The 18585-nt window shown below is 33.8% G+C and overlaps 1 protein-coding gene across 3 annotated transcripts in view; it reads left to right on the forward strand.

The window, feature by feature from the left end:
* LOC145692306 (adipose-secreted signaling protein) overlaps positions 1-7701 on the forward strand; it is a 33680-nt gene extending 25979 nt beyond the window's left edge. For all 3 annotated transcript variants that reach the window (XM_081767612.1, XM_081767609.1, XM_081767607.1), the window contains exons 4-5: positions 1829-2003; positions 5451-7701. In XM_081767612.1, coding sequence (XP_081623738.1) covers positions 1829-1929 — 101 coding nt within the window. In that variant the 3' untranslated portion in view covers positions 1930-2003; positions 5451-7701. The remainder of the gene's footprint in view (positions 1-1828; positions 2004-5450) is intronic.
* The last annotated feature ends 10884 nt before the right edge of the window (positions 7702-18585 follow it).

The raw sequence follows: 18585 nt of genomic DNA on the forward strand, positions 1-18585 counted from the left end.
AATGTTGAATTTACAGGAGGATTTTAAGTTTCTTAATATGAGCAAGTAAGCTCGTCTTGTCTGCACACAAGTCTAGGTAGGCCTATGGAGGTTGTTCAGACTTATCACTAACATGTCTACGACAATACATCAATGTCCTTTGAATAGCCATCTATCTTATTATTCTTAAAATTAAATACGTTTCTGTCCCGTTAGCCATAGTTAACTCAGAAATTCGTGAATTAAATTATTATACGCGATGATTAAATTTTTCTCCGAATGATGCTAATTATAATGGCAAGTAAACCTTATCAAGGATAACAGCAAATGTCTTATTTGCTACTTTATGTTCATTCTAGGTAACAATTTAATGACTTAATGTTCCTATTGTTCACGGGGAATATTTAAAAATGCTATAATTTTATTTTGTGTATTGTAAATGTGTCAATGATGTGTATAGTAGGCTAGGTTAGATAGGTTAGGGTCTTATTAGTTAATAATGTGAATAATCGAAATTAATGTGTTATAACCCAATTTACGTGAAATTATAGAGATTGGGAATCTTTGTTATAGATTACGAAAATGCATGTGGTAAAATTGCAATAATAAGTCTGAAATTGAATACTAAAATATAACAATAATAATATGAATATAATATGAATGACTATGTTGACCACATGCCAAATAAGGGAGATTTCATGATGATAAGATTTTTGAGGAGGCATTACCTTGAACGACTGTAGGAACCACTATGGATGTAATCTATATGTTCACAATGCACGAAAATATTTAGATGAAAACTATACCTAGACTGACTAAAATGTTAACTATTATGGTTTGCAAATAACTACGCAAATGAATGGAAACATGTTGAATAGCGATAATTTATTGTAATAGTTTATATACAATGAAATACATTTTTTTAAATATAGATAGTCGGCATCGGAGAATGAGAATAATAATTAGAATGTAAATGTAACTACTTATTGTCTAAATTATAATCTTCCTCTTGAAATTAATAACGATAAGTCTTGAATAGATTTTTTTTCTTTCTGTGTTCTCGTTTATCTTCTGTTGTCGTTTGATTGTTGCTGTTAATGAAAGAGAAATAAACGTATTATTAACATTTAAATCACTTCTTCATTTTAAAAAATCTGAATAAAATAGTATTCTATAGGATGGCTAAACACAGACTTAGGAACAATGTATTTATAAGATTTCTTGTCAGAATGCCATTACTGCAAGTTCCTGGATTAATAGGTAAATATTTTTTTTTTTCTATTTTCTTTCTGAATTGATAACCGTTGCTCATAACGATAAAGATAATGAATAGTAGTATATTTATTTTATAGTGTAAGAATTTGTAACTATGGAGATAACTAAATTATTTAATTACACTCCAGTTTATCAGAGTGTAATTTAATTACACTCCAGTTTATCAGAGTGTAATAAAGTAGTTTTACCCGTCCAAGATTCACAAAATTGATTTTTTTTTTTTTTTTTTTTTTGTTTCTTTGAGAAGTAGTAATGTAATAAGTGGATGGTGTGGCATATCAATTTTGGTGTTTTGACCCAATGTTTTTCGTAGAGTACTGTTCAAAGAATAGAGTGACATAGTGTTTCTTAATGGAAGCATTAGGAAAAATCTACTTCGTATTGATAATGTAGATTCATGCGTAAGATTGGATGAAGTTATTTTTATAGCGTCTAGGTACTGTACTGGCTAAATATATTTCTAATTATAATAAAATTCTATTCGTAGAGATTTTATAAAAATGGTGAATTTTAAGGTTCTGTACTTTCATTAATCTAGAGTTATTGTGAAAATCATTAATTCCCGTATTTTCAGGAAAGGGCAAAGGGACTCCATTACTAAAAACTGGTATAAAAGCTATTGGTCGCCGCGAGGACGAAGAATCCGAGGCTTCGGATTGGCAGGGATTTGACTAGTCATTGGAGGTACAGGGACAGGCTACGGAGCACTCAAGGAATGAATTGTGTTTCAGAAGAGGAAATCGTAGAATGTAAGATAAATATTTCTTTTACGAGATTAATTTCAAGTAGTTTCTCCCTATAGTCCTTCAAAATAGTTCCATTGTTTTTCAGCACCAGAGTTTCAACGTCTTGGCAGATCTACTGTTCCTAAGGTACCAGTTTTGTGTAGTCGTCTAATGGTTCGAATAACCACTGAAGAAACCTCTTCAGTTGGGAGAATCTTTATCTTCATAAGGGCTCTTTCAGCTTCGAGAAGATATCAAAGTCTGTGTGATTGATGTCTTGACTGTAAGGTGGTTGAAAATAATGATCAAAGTGTAGATCAGTGTACTTTGTCACCAAATCGGTCTCAGCTAACCTCAGATGTGACCATGCATTACTATGCAAACTAAATGGCCGAGTCTGATTTTATGCATTTTTCGGCACACATTTTGCAGCCATTCACAAGATTATTAGCTGCAGTAACATTGTCTACGTTGAACTTGATACTTCAGCCGGTAGGCTTCGTTTTCCAGGGGATTCCCAGATGATGAGTTAGACTCTGCCGAGTTGTGGTCACATGGAAAGATACAGAGCTTGGTGGGTCTGGTCGCCTCGTAAGCCATTAGGGGCAAGTGAGCATGCCTTAACGCGCCGACACCGGAAGTACCAAGACCCCTACTAACTAGGATCATTCACTCAACTAGTAGGTATAACTGGAAAATAGGCTTTGACCTATCGGACCAATTGTATCCTATTACCTTTCTTTGAGAGTGTTAGCTACCGTCTTAGAAATTGCGGGGAAAATGCAGTTAACTTTTGGTAGTAAGCTCTCTTGTGGTTTGTTCCAATCAGTGATTAGCTGTAGAAGGATTTGGCCTCTGCGTATCAGGCATTAACTAATAAAATACAGTACCACTCAAATTTTTCGAACACCCCCATATTTGAATGAGCATCTGCTGTGGACCTCTTATTTTGGCACAAGAACCCTTTCACTATGTATCCGAGGTACTTTGTTTAATAGCATAAAGTTTGGCGACAGTTGGATCAGGGTTTGAGAGATACTGCAGATGATGTATCTAATTATAAATGTTAAAACGGGAATTTGTAATAGATATTACACAATATAAACAAATGTGCGGAATGTGAGGTAACATATTAGTTTTGTTTGAAAGATATAGACATATGAAGATAAATGTAGGGGCAGAAATTCGAAAGAACAGTTTTACATCATGTTTTGTTGTTCTTTATGTCATGGTTATCTGTTAACGTTTAAAAAGCTAAAAAATACAGTATTTTGAAAAGTGTTTACGATGGTTTCGAATGCCCAATTTTTGCTCGTTTCAGTAACGAGAAGCACGCTATACACTTCCACCAAATGACAGTTGGTCACAGAACGCTGTATATAGGTCGTCGTAAACACTTTTTAAAATACTACAGGGTGACCCAAAAGTAATTATACAAACCTACAAAGTATGGCATTTTAGTTTATTAAGATAGTTTATTTGCTTCTGTTTGTTCCAAGCTTAAGGTATGAGTGTTTTTAAAGAAACTGTAAGTCACTGCTTGTATGGATAACAATAAGTACATTATATAAAATGCCATGAATCGGGTCATTTGAAACCTAATACCTACTTTTGGGCTACCCTGTATATTTTTGACTTTTTAAACGTTAAGATGTCAGCTAGATATAAAGAACTACAAAACATGTAAAACCTGTCGTCCTTTCGAATTTCTGTCACTGCAATAACGCCAGTTGTCTATGCCTTCGAAACAAAGCCAACATGTTACCACCACCACACATTATTATAATTTGCAGTATCTCAGATCTTGATCCAATTGTGATCAAGTTCTATGCTGCAAACAGGAATATTTCTGACACACGGTGTAAAATTGTCGTGCCAAAATAATATGTTCATATTAGTTGGTCCCTCAGATTTGAGGTATTTGAAATTTTTTGAGCAGTAATGTACCTGGCGTCGTAAAGCCTGTGGTTCAGTCCAAGGAAGGTGCACTGGGTCTCTAACCACTTAAAATATAGGAATGCATGTCCACAGGGAACTCTGTCTGTAATGACGATTCCGTGGTGATCGTGTGCAAAGATTAATATTTGCTTCACTTTTTTGTTCATCTGTCGCTGTCTTCCTAACCTTTGGTTAGTTTTATCCTGATACGGTGTTCCCGAGAATGATTAGGTCAACAAGAGATAGTACTACGGTCTACAGTCTAATCACTACGAACATCATAAGGTCCCGTAAATTGTTGTTGGGATTTCCCACATAGACTTTCATTAAAATGGGCATTCAGAACACATTCAATATCTTAATTAAAACTGGAAGTGTCAGAAATCAACCACTTCCAGTTTGAACATTGATCGTTATAGTGAAAACGGTAATATGTAGAAAGAAGCGGTTTTCTCTAATCAATAGACATTTACGTTCTATAGTTGTGCTCATTCAGTGTCAGTGTTTGTTCTTAAGTAATGATGGTGGAGATCAACATATTCAAGGAATAACTAGTTTATGAATTCGTAAGTGTGATTGTTGAAAAATAAAAACTTCTTTTTAAAAATATGAATCGACTTTTGAAAACACTAAAGAGCAGAAAATAATAATAAAGCGGTTAAAAGCAGAAAATAATTTATTATTATTATTATTATTATTATTATTATTATTATTATTATTATTATTATTATTATTATTATTATTATTATTATTATTGAGCTCGTGCCAAGCTGAACAAATTAATGCTTAAAATAAAGTTATTTCGATGATGATTTTATGAAGTATTAATATGTTTAGCTTGGCATGACTTAGATATTTTTATATATAACATTAATCAAATATTTTTTGCTTTTAAGCATTTTATTATAATTGTTTTGTGCTCTCTACTGCTTTTTTAAAAGTTGGTTTATATTAAAATAAAAAGTTTTCAGCTTTCTAGTGCATTTTTGAAATTGTTATTTTTTAAGTTTATTAATTTTACTACTTTCGATATCCAAAATGCTTCTTGCAATAGGCGCCAATCACAGAAAAAGTGGATGATATTTTGGCAAAAGTCGGTCAAGACGTATTGACCTAGACATCCCATCACCAAACAGTGTTAAACATTTGGAGAAAGCTGACTCAGGAATATTCTTACTCCCCTTTGTTATATGTAACCCTCCTTACTTTGTTGCTTACCGGGCTGCCTCATATTTTAGGATAACATTTTTCATCAGGCGTAGCCGGAATTTTTTAAATAATTAGTTAATTATTAACATTTTCAAATATTTTATAGGTAAGAACCTTCCATGGGAATAGCTTATTCGATTAGTGAAAACCGCATTGACATATGACTAACGGTTTTCGATATAATCGGGAATGTACATCAGGTCAAACTGAGATTTTTCTTACTTTTTTCTTTTTTTTTATATATAATAAAGTGTGGTAATTGTATGTTTTTTGCTAACATACAACATATTCATAACCTAATGCTATGTTTTCTTTCATTTTCAGATTTGAATTGTACAAGAAATTTAAGAACATCAACTTCCACTTTTGAAGAATATTTTTAATTATTATGATCATCAATTGAACCAGTTTAATATTAACCAGTGCCATGTTATTTCTATAAGCATAAGATGTCAATAAACATATCATGAACTGAGTGTAATCCTAAATTTAGTTGTTGTTGATAACTTGTCTGTGATTGCATGAGCCTTCTACTGAACATTCTTAATAGGCATGAAAAGTGAATATTATATTACTCTGACGTATTTTTTCTTGATGTATTATTGTAAAGTTAATCTTATGTACAATCGACTCAAAATGCTATTCCCTTTTTACAATGATGAATATGCACGAAAGAGATGCTAAAGCATTTATTATTCTTAACCTCCTTGTTGAAAATTGTGTATTGCTTATTCGTGGAACATGCTTTACTTTTCAAGGAAGTAGACTGAATGTGTAGTTATAGGAAGGCAAGAAGAAAAAAAGTTGCATAAATGGGAGCTGTTTTCAGTTCATGAAATATTTTGAGAATAGCCTTCTGTGTTTCTTACATTCCTATTATCAAACCCTCAGTCTCCTATTAATGAGATGTTCCACAAATGCAAGGAATGACAGTTTTATCAACCTAAAAGAAGTAAGAATAATGAAAAAATGCCTGTTTTTCTTTCGTACAGTCTTGAAACCATAGCAAATTCCTACTCGCTTACCTTAGACTATATATACATACTTCTAATGAAAAAAAAAAAAAAAAAAAAACGGTAGTTACTGTAGTATTACTGTAATATTACATGCAACTTTTTAAGTCAAATTTACATAAATACCAGTATTACTTGGTCAAAGTTTTTTAAAAAAAATATTTGAAATATGTGGTTCATTGTAAATTGTATGTATCTGTTAGTACCGTAGTATAGTAGTCTAGAAGCATTCGAATCCAAGTACAACATCTTGTATACATTATGTGCTTATTATGTGGTGACTTTAAAAACTGTAAAGTTGGACGATTTTTAAAATTATTCTTCTTATCATTTATTTCGAACGATCTTCTATTTGAGGTCATAGTAGAAAATAAAGAGGTGAACATGTCATGTAAATTTACTTTATTTCGTAGATGGAATTCTGTATACATACAGTTTTACTTCCACCACTATGAGTGTTCTGATCCCAAAGCGGGTATGTAATTTTTATTCTAACATATGCTCACGATCGTTGATAAGTGTTGATATGAACATAGTATAATTGCATTGTTTGTAGTAGGGGCAGTATTTTCTTTCATCACTTTTCATTGATCCGGATTCGATATCTGATGACGGTACGTATAGTGACAGATAAAAACTCGCCTCAAACAGTACTTTCCGTCTCATACAATTTAGTGTTGAAGAGGGATATTAAATTCAATCAATCAATCAATTTCCTGTCATTTTATTGTCAAAATTCAAAACTAACAACACAGAAACACAAGAACATCGTATTGAATATCGGAGGGAATTATTGTGTCAAAATTTATATTACTCTTGAAAATGTCCCAGGGCCAAACGAAAATGGATCAATCGTCAACAAATTTGGAATAATTTTGTATTGTACTTCCAGGCCAGAGTTTACATTGAGAAATAGATAGTTGATTTGTGTATGACGGGACTTGACGTCTATCACTATTTTGCGAAAATGAAAGAACAATTAATGATCTGCGTACGTAGTATATATGTTTTTTGGTTTCACAAAGAACAATCATGTTCAGGCATTGTGATTGTCTAAGTTTTTTGTAAATTTTTGACCCTGAATCGTAATTTAGAATATTTAGATATTAAGCTCCACTATGAATATTTCTCTCTGCATATTTTAGTGTGTACGAAATGGTTTATGGTGAGTATTACTTCTGACAGTTGGATTCAGCAGTTGGATGGAAATGAATATTGATTATCATCTCCAGTTCGTGTTAAAGAGATTTTTGTTGTGAAACTGTTTGTCTTTAATTAAACACAGTACAATAGGAAATCATTGTAGAGTACAGTACGAAAGCATAGTTTCCACGCTTCTGGAAATTTATGGAGGAGACTTTTTTAAATTTTTGTTTTTATTTTCTTTTACTTATAATTCTATTCTAAGCTTTTGAAAGTATTCGAAATTAGCAAGTAGTTCGAATGTTGGTAGAAATGTGATGATAATGAATGAATTTCACATCTTCTGAACTTCAGTAAAGGTCCACGTACTTATTTTTCTATTTTTAATTCTTATACTAGAAGAACTGGTAAATTGTTCGAATCGTAAGATCAAAGTTATCAGATAGTCAATTAGCTATCGACTCTTATTCCAATTTCTTCCACAAAAATAATGTTTTCATTCTTTTTCCAGGAACGTTAAGTGAAATCAATTCTGTGTCCTTGGTTAATTCACAAATTCAACTTGCCCACTGTGTGTAGTTGTAAGTTAGAAGTTAAAAATATCTATTGTGATGTAGTTGAAATCGTTCAGTTTTCTCGGTGGGATTGTAAGTTGGGGTTGAAAGGTAGTCATACCGTGTTATAAATCATATAACAATGGCTTTCTGTGGCATGATTGACATTGAGCTTTTATGACATTCATCTACTATGTTGTATTTAACCTGCGCTTTTACAAGCTTTTCACACTTGCACATTGATAGTAGTCCTGATTATCTATTCATATATACTGAGTTCTTGCTTTAGCTTACATTATATTTAATGTAGCTTAGAGTAACGTATATATTTTTTTAATTTAAAAAAGTAAATTAAGGTAATGTAATAGATAAATGCTTTTAAAGCAGTGTAATAGTAACTATCGAGGTAAGACAGGATCAGATTTGGAGAAGTCAGGACCAGAATCCCAGTGTAATTTTTGAAAATAGTAGAAGAAAAAGGAACCTCAAAGCTCCAATGGAAAATACTTCACAATTTTTAAATAAATGAATTATTTACTTAAAAATAATGAAAATATTATTACTTGCACTGTTATATATATATATATATAGGGTGGGCCATTTTAATCAATCCACGGAAATATCTGAAAAGTGATAAAACATAGAAGAAATGTTTGAAGTACACGTTATATATTGCTAAGGGGGAAAACCAATTCCGCCAAAAGTACCCCTCACCGCCCACCGTAAATGGGGGATACGGGGGGTAACTTTGAAATGTCAAATAAGAACCTGGGTCGAGTAATACCTCGTTCGAAAGGTCTTGGAAAACTAAATAACACTGTACCAAAAGATGTTTCATATTGTGCACCAGTTTCAAAATGGCCGCCATGATATGATTCGAAAACTCCAGTACTCGTAGTATCAAAACCATGGAAGGTAAATGAATGGAACAAAATTAAAATTCGTAAATATCATATCGAATGGTGTGGTCCCTGTGATTCCAGTGGCCTCCCTGAAGGGGTCTTGGGGGCTAACTTCAAAATTTAAAATAGTAACATGAGTCGAGTGGTACCTCGTTCGATAAATCTTGCAAAATCAAACATCTTGCAGGAGAAAACGATTGAGGTGAAATGGCAGTGTTCTCAAAAGGCCGCCGAAACATAGTATCCGTGTCAGAGAAAAAGTTTAGTACCCGTAATATGAAAGCGATTGGAGATAAATCAACAGAAGAAAACTGGAGTAGCTAACTGACGTAAGGCACATCGAGAGGTTGTCGGAGTGACTCCAAGGGCCAACTGAAAGGTATCCGGGGCCAACTTGAAAATTTCAAATAGCAACTTGAAGCGAGTAACATCATGTTACATAGACAAATTAATATCAAACAGCTTCTGTAAGAATATTTTCGACATGAGACACCGTTTTCAAAATGATCGCCAAGACATGGTGACTGTGTCTAAGAAAACGTCTAGTGCCCATAGTATGAATACGGCTAGACATAAATGAAAATAACAAAAATTAAATAGGAAAACCACGGAGGCGTTCCAAGGCTCGAGAATAATACAACAGAGATAAAAAATATTAGAGTAAAATTGCCATAATGTATAGAGAGAAATCTAAGTCTCTCTTCCTGCGCTCTGTATGTGAGTGGGGTGGAAAGTAGCAGGGAAAGTTCAAATGAGAACTCTACTTTAATTCGCAAATTAAGGCTACCTTACAAATAGGATAGTGTGGTTGAAACATTTGTTTGTAAGGATGACGCTGTAGTGACAAAAAAAGGTGAAATTTTATTTGAATGGTAACGCATATCTGTATGGCTGAGTATGATTTGATGCGAAAACAGAAGGAACGTTATACGAAAGAAATTGTCGAATAATGCAGTTGCTGGAACTTACAAACGTGTGAATTTGCTAATCTCCGTCGCCACAGAAACTTTTATGCAATGCGTGCTCGTTATTCAGAAAGCATTTCGGGGATATACGTGCACACCGTTTCGTCCCTCAAGCTCACAATATGACATGCGTGCTAATAGTTAATCAAAATGTAAATGTGGCCATGCGCATTAACTCAGTGCACCAATTCTCTATCCATGAAGTCTGCCTTCCAAACAGCATTGGATAGGTCAAGCGTACGCCCAAACCGTTGTCCGGTTGGACATTGAAATTTTGAAGTTAGCCCGCAAGACCCCTTCAGGGAGGCCACTGGGATCATAGGGACCACACCATTCGATATGCCCTATGATATTTACGTATTTCAGTTTTGTTCCATTCATTTACCTTCCATGGTTTTCATACTACGGGTACTGGAGTTTCCGACCCGGCGGCCATTTTGAAACTGGTGCTCCATATGAAACATCTTTTGGTACAGCGTTACTTAGTTTTCCAAGACCTTTCGAACGAGGTATTACTCGACCCATGTTCCCATTTGACATTTCAAAGTTACCCCCATTTACGGTGGGCGGTGAGGGGTACTTTTGGCGGAATTGGTTTTCCCCCTTAGCAATATATACCGTGTATTTCAAACATTTCTTCTGTCTTATCATTTTTCAGATATTTCCGTGGATTGATTAAAATGGCCCACCCTGTATATATATATATATATATATATATATATATATATATATATATATATATATATATATATATATATATATATATATATATATATATATATATATATATATATATATATATCAGTTGCCTGTATATTTGTGTATATGAAAATAAATCATTTGTTTTTTATTAAATTAATACAAGCTTTGAGTATAATATCATTTGTAAAGTGTATATTTTTATATAAGAATAATTGTGCACGTGTACTATCTAATTAAATGTTTTTCTTAAAACAAAGTAACTTCTGCAGTGGTCGATGTTTCTACCTGGTACTTTTTTGTTTTGTTTGTTATACCAATGCTATGTGAATTTTAAGAAATAAATTCATAAGACAGATAGAGTAGCTTTGCGAGGCTGTTCAGGCTTTTTTTTTTTTTTTTTTAAATTTTTCTCCATTATAAGGAAAATTGTAATGTAATGATTCTCAATTTATTTAGTATGAATAGAATAGTGCCATATTCATCCTCCATTACACTCAATCTAGGTTGATTTCCGTTCCTGAATCAGTTTACTACTTTTATACAACTTTCGTATTTTGTTGCTATTGTTGACATTTCAGCGGTCTCTTTACGTGTTGCATTTCCTCTTGCACCAAAAAATATTGTATGGTTCCGTTTTAAATTTTCGTATGTTGCAACATTTAAAAATTGTCAAATTCTAAAGCCATTATAATCTGGCCCACTTCCACACACTCTTCATTGAATCACGGTTCCTTCTGCTTATCTATCCGACCTTTCCGACAATGGTGTCGCCGACATTTCCCACATTTTTACCTACTTAGGCTTTGATATATATATATATATATATATATATATATATATATATATATATATATATATATATGGATGGATGAATTAATTCCATTAATATAGTATTCGTTTGCGAATTGATCATTGAAAATTAAACATAAGCCTTGAAAGAAGTTCTTGAAAGTATTGGAAATTTCTAACCCGAAATGTATTCGTACAATGAAGAGAAAAATTTTGCACAAACGTTTAGGGGAAAGGGGTTATTCAACTTCGTCTCGTATCTATCTTCTTCACTTAGAATGAATCTTTTACGCAAACATCTTCAACAATTAGTTTGGATTGTTTCACTGTTATTATCCTGTCGGATACAAAGACAAAGTACATTAGTAACAAGAAAAAGTATTTTATTTAGATAATACTTCTGCTTTCTGTAATACGGCGGTTCGAATGTGTTTTCAGTGACAGAATTGCTACGTTATCAGATGTCCGCATCACAGTGTTCAAAAATATTACTCACAGTGCAGATAACAGAATTTTGGTTAACGAATCGTTTATCTTCGTAAGATGAACCGGTTCAAATTGGGAAATAGTGAAAGTAGGAAGGGACCAATCTGGGGAATATGTAGAGTGCGGGAAAACCTTTTGTCTGAATACAGTGATTTTTCTGGGTGCTTTGTAGCCTGTCCGCTGTATCGTCCTGGACGAGTATGGAACCCAGACGACTGACAAGCGATGGCTGCTTTGTGCATAATTTCTAATGACGTGTTCAGCTGAAGGCAGTACACTTCAGTTGTGATTGTTGGGTTCCGAGGCAGAAACTTATAATACACCAGTCTTAGCAATCCACCAATGGAAATTAATATGTTATCTGTAATTGGAACTATATAAGCTTCCTTAAAATCAAACCAGTGGTCTTGAAATGATTCCTCGAAATTAAATTCTTGCGCTGAGTTTTTACACATTTCATTATTAAACTCTCCCGCCCACACGGCAGCATCTTTGTCCATGTTGTATCACTTTCCCGACTTCTGCTTGAACCAATCATCTGACATGTCAATGAATTTTCCCTTGTCAGATGACGTATTATTTACACTTTTTTCGGTAGCTTCGAGTACATTTCTATTAAGTTCACCGACACTTCCGGTTGAATACTAACAGTATCTATTTCTTTACAGTGAATAAATATCTTACCATTTTCGATGAATTTCAATATTGCTCCATGGTCGTTCGTAAATCGTTTCTTCCAGGAGGAACCGGTTTCAGATGTAAGCCGCTGACAGAGCTGGGGCAAAGGGAACATACGATCTGGTTCTCGCTTGAGCAATTCGTACAGAACTTCTTTAGGTCATTTGTTTCGAAGACTATTCGTAGATGGTTGATTCTGCTGCATTGGACTTGAAGAGACAACAGGCGACTCTACTTCTGGTTTGATCCAATTTTTCAGATGATCTATATTCCGAATATAAGCATGGTAATGACAACCATACGTACTTCCATGGTGAATGACAACAGAGAGGTCGTGAATTCAGGTGGCAGTTCGTGCTCACAGAAAGCTCCAACGTCTAACTCTGACGGGAAAGCAAAGCGGTTGGCCTTAAAGCGCTCTAGCGTCTGAGGGTCGTAACTAAAGCGAAGCAGGGAGAAAGTGAGAATCGGCGGACTTTCCTAAAGAGTATGCCTATTTGCGATGGCAGCCGTTAGATCCAGAAAGCTCTCTTCTCTCTCGCTCACTCGGTTACAACTGACAGACACTGACACTTAATTGATTATGCTTCCGCGATACATCTGAGAAATAAGGTCGCATCCTGACGTATCAATTAACGACTTTTCAATGGCGCAAAACAGAATGCTATTGAGTTCTTGTACATCTCAGACCGGGTTCTCCTGTAAGAAACGATATAAGAACAATCATGGATCAATATTGAAATTAATCGAAAATAGTGAGATATTTACTCACTGTAAAGAAACAGATACTGTTACTATTCAACCGGAAGGAGTGTCAGTGAACTTTAATAGAAATTACTCGAAGCTAGCGAAAAAAAGTGTAAATGATACGTCATCTAACAAAGGAAAATTCATTGACATATCGGATGATTGGTTTGAGCAGAAGTCGGGAAAGAGATGCAAAGTGGACAAAGATTTTGCTGCGTGGCAGGCGGGGGAGTGTTTAATAATGAAATGTATGAAAACTCAGCGCAAGGAGAATTTAATTTCGAGTAATCATCTCAAGACCATTGGTTTGAATTTAGCGATGCTTGTATAGCTCCAATTACAGTGAAGTGTATCGAGAACCTATAGTCAGGAAAGGAATATCTTTCGTGAGTATGATGCAGGTTTTGATATAACCGTCGGTGGTTTCTCGTTACTGAACTACTGCTCCTCTTACTTTCTGTTGTCAGAAAACACAGGCATCCATTTTTTTTTTTAACTTGTTCATAGATGATATGTTCGAAAACTGTCGCTGATGATACGATACGTTTGTCACTGAGCTGATCTATATTGGACTCGGGTTTATCCTTTCCCTTTCTGTCTGAACTGTATTCTATTATGCAAAACCGGTTGACAGACTCCTAGCATATTGTTTTTCCTACCACCGGCACGAAAGCTTTTAATAAGGAAGATATCTTTTAACGATACCGCGAGTATGTTAAGCTTTCCTTTTTTAGTATTATTTGCAAAGTAAAATGTGTAATTAATCTTAGAATCAATTTCTCAAAGTGCAGGTACTTAGTTTTCAATTTTAATTCCCAAGCTCATCTACTTAATAACAGTGAGACACCTAGGCATGTACAGTGTTCATTTGGGGATAAATTGAAACAATATGTTAAAAGTATGTTTTATAGTTTCAAATGGCATTCTCTAATTCATGAATCCAGTGTTAACTTTGTAATTGGTTGTTATTTCAAATGTAAATGTAAATGTCTGAAAAATTTAACTTTCAGTAATGTGATATTTGACAGAATGGAAACGTGTAATAAGTTCCAAGTTTCTGAAATGGAAAGTTTGTGGATTGTTATCTTGTCTTTAGACTCTATTTGACAATTCCAAATTGTAAGTTACGTTCTGAATGGACTTAGTTGAGGTGTCCGGAATTTAATTTGTTCCAAAACTTCAGTTCAATTATGAAAAAAATTATTCAGTTATGATTAAAATTATTTAGTAAGTAAAAAATACTTTTGATTAAATGTAATTCGTATAATTCTTCCACCCAGCAATAATTTTCTGTGCATGAGGACAGTTTAGTGACTGTAAAATTGCTTTATTTCTTCATAAGATTGTATTATATAGAACTGAAGGACTATTGAAATTATTGGTCGGACAATGAAATTAGCGTAATGTTAAATACAAAGTTAAATTTTCATGTGTTTATATCTGTTCATTTTAAACATGAACATATGTACGAGGCGTGTTTTTTAAGTAAATACCGTTTTGAAATTCGGCCACTACTGCGCTGCGGTCAGCATCCCGCGGATGGGCAGTGAACCTACATCTGTAGGCAAGCCACAGACCCATTACGGAAACATTCGATCGTGTTTACGTTTGTTTGTGAGCAGATAAAATGGCTCCGACTATTGAGAACCCCATCGATTGTGAAATACACGCTGAAATTTGTTTTCTTAGTGCTAAAGGCGTGAAAGCGGCTAAAATTCATCGCCAGATTTGTGAATGTATGGAGGAAACATTATGAGCGATAGAATGATACGGAAATGGACTAGAAATATTAAAGATAGCCGCATGAATGTTCATGATGAGGGACGAAGTGGACGACCTTCTGTCACCATTGAAGAGTTGGTGCAGAAAGTTCACAAAAACGTGAAAGAGAACAGACGCTTTACGATTTCGTAGTTATCTGATACGCCACGAGGAGAATGATGAGGTCAAAAGGTTGTGTTGCAGTGGTTGACAAATCAGGCAGCAGACTTCTGTGAGGATGGTACTCAAGAGCTTGTTGTATGATGCGATAAGTGCCTTAATATTGATGGAAACTATGTACAAAAGTAGATTAAGGTACAGGCTTTCATATAACAATAAAATTGTTACGATTTTTTTTCAAAACTGTACTTAGTTAAGAAACACACCTCGAATTAGTGGAAACACGTCACTAGTTTCGAAATGAGATGTATCTCGTCTGTTCATTTATATGGGAATGCTTCATTGCGTAAATTCCAATCTGAATATGTTTTTATATTCTATTATAATGTATATAAAATGTCGAAAACAGAAAACATTGCAGAGGCCACTTTTATAATAAATAATACTTCTAGCTGCTGTTGCTAAGATGATTTTAAAAGTCATTAAACAAATCTCATCTCTTACAGTGAAACCAATGGAGTCAACGATACCATCCTTTGTTGCAATTGTCCATAAGCTTCTGTGTACTTCGTTTCAAATTAAGCATAGAAGTTTATGGGATAGTAAATATATACATTAAGGAGTGGTTTTATTGTATAGTGGTATTTCCATGAGTTTGTACCTGTATTCGTATATTTTTTTAATGAATGAATAGCGATATTCTTACGTCCATCTTCAAGAGTCAATTAGCTTTATCGATTCTAAGAGTCAAAGTAATAATATGGTAATAGTAATAGTTACAATGTAGTATTTCTAATGTATATAGCAAATATCTACAATATTCGTTGTATTGTTTTTTTTACATATATCATTATTGTATTCATGATTCCTATTTTGAACGTTTTCTTATTATTAGAATTTATATTATAAAGTTGTTATCACAATAAATAAATAAATATTCGTAAATGTTTTACAGTTATTTTGATTCTAGTTACATCTCTTTGAAATTTATGTACGAACTCAGTACCAAAGTACTAAAAATCTATTACACAAATAATAATGAGAGTATTGTTGGAATATAGTTGAAATTGTTTTTTTCTTTCATGGAATGTCTTTTTTAGAGTTAGTTAAATTGAGAGAGTATTATCTGGTTTTCTACTTGGTAAGTGAAGAAATCTTATTTCCACAAGAAATTTCGTGAAATGTCCTACGATTTTTGAGAATTTCAAGTTGAGATATTAGGAAGTTTGTCGTTTTTAGTTTTTCCAGTTTATATCATTACCGGTATATATTAAGAGAAGACTGTAAAGCCAATGTATACATTTTTCTGATAATTTACAGTGTTTGTTAGACGCAAAATGAGTAGGAAATAATCTGTTAATTTACATTGTTCTTTTTGGTTTCGTGAAAGTTCAGGTTGCTAATTACAAATGGTATTATCTGTGACTGATCTATGCTCGAAAAAAATGCATATAAGTAGCACATAGAAAACGACAATTCTCCGTTCATACATATACAAAATAGCTAGCTGACCGACACCTCTTTGTTTTAATAATGCACTAATCTCAGCGCCGATCAGACAGTCCTTGATTGAGGCACACTCTTGATTATTACACCAGTCTCAGGCTTATAGATATCTACAATCGTCTTCTTACTCGTGGATTTTGAACGTTGTCGACGTGTCTTCTACTTCAATGGAATATTTGAGATGACAGGGCTGGAAGTGCATCAGGAGTTTCTGCAATGCATGGAAATCAGAAAGTCGCGACACTGGCGATAGGCAACTGAAATGGTCCGATCTAGTCGCCGCCGGGCGTTACACTCCAGGAAAAAAACGTACATAAAATAAACTCTCCACCTGTATAGCAAAATGATTTGCGTATCAGAAACAACTCGAAGATCTTGGGACACAGAAGACTACCCAAAGAATAGAGGAAACGGGATTCCTACCGACCTGAAAAATCTGGAAATCAGGGAATTTTCAGTACAAATTTTTACTTCTCAGAACCTATTTCTCTTTATCTTACTCTGCTATTTGTTAGGTATATTTTATAACACTTATATCATGATAAAAGAAATACGAAAGACGCACAGTGGGGCGAAAACGCAAAAAGCTGGCCAAAATATGATAACTATATTCAAATTGAATGAAATTTAGTATTAAGGGGTTATTGAGCTTGCTGATTACGATTCTGCAACTAAAATTGAAAAAAACAAAATGGCGGAATAAAAAGAATGTCAACATACTTCGTAATTTTCACAATGTATCTTTAACAACATTCACTTTTTTCACATATTTTGATGAACAATTACTTGTTACTTACGTTCTTATTTATTAGAAATGTATTATTACTTCAATGACACAAATTACTGGTATTTGATTCGGTTATGATAACTGCAACGGCTTGTCACTGTAACATTAAATGAACAATAATTAACATCAACACGCTTTGTAATTGGCACGTTTTGACAGCTACGTTTTTGTGGACAGCATTAATTAATAGACTACCATTCTACAAAATATGAACGTGGTGCACGAGGGTGCACATAATGTTTTCAACGCTTTAAGTTAATAAAATATATAATCAATGTGAAAATTTTGCCTGACTTTCGATTCAAATTATAAATTATTACATCATTATTATTAATTTTTCACTTCATACACTTATTCTACCTACCAGTACGATATAGAAAAACTTTACAGATTTAAAAACTATGAACGCGTTCGAAAGTTACAACCGTTTCAACGGACGCGTCACAATTCTTCTATTGTTCTCTAAGCATTTGACCTGCTGAAGGGTCTACTTAAGAGTGGTTCAGGTAGTCGGAATAAAGTAAAAACCCTATTCTATTTATAGATTTGGGCCCTTCTAACATCACTTTAGCCAACTACATAAAAAATTCCTATATTACTAACTCGTTTTTTTACTTTTGGCCAGCTTTTTGCGTTTTCGCCCCACTGTGAGACGTTTTGAAATGAATTAAAGTAACATACAACTTTCCAAGCGGAGGCAAACAAACCTAACGTAGCTACACTAAAGACGATTCATTTACCGCGTAGTCATTGTGATTCAGTAGTCAAGGCGCTCGACAAGTAATCTGCAGTTTCTTGAATTGAATCTCCGTGTGGGAAGAATTTTTTTTCTTACTTTAGAATTTTTGGTGGCGATGAAACAGCTTTTATTAACTTCAACTATTTGAATACTCAGATGTTTCAATACTTGAACTATCAAATCTTCAGGAATAATAATAGTAATAACAATAATTAACTAATATTATTATTATCTCGCAGAAGATTAAAAGCTAGGAGCTAATTATCACTCAGGTCATACCATTAGAAGCAGAAACGTGACATTTGTCAAGAATATTTCGGTTATGTTTAATGTTGCACACGAGAAGAGGAATTTCTAATCTCGTTTCTAAAACAAACAAAATAACATGAGAATTAACATTATACATTCGAGACTGGGCAAGGCTAACTCAAATTATCGTCTTGCTTTGGAAATGAAAATCGAGACGAGACGAAAAGTGTCGTAAACATTTCACGTCCCGATTCTCGAAATAGTTTATGTCCATTCTTTAAGTAACAATTGCTCTGTAGACTGAATCTTATAGGCTAT

This window comes from Thermobia domestica, chromosome 1 (assembly GCF_964235325.1).
Source record: "Thermobia domestica chromosome 1, izTheDome1.hap1.1, whole genome shotgun sequence".
Classification (NCBI taxonomy): Eukaryota; Metazoa; Arthropoda; class Insecta; order Zygentoma; family Lepismatidae; genus Thermobia; species Thermobia domestica.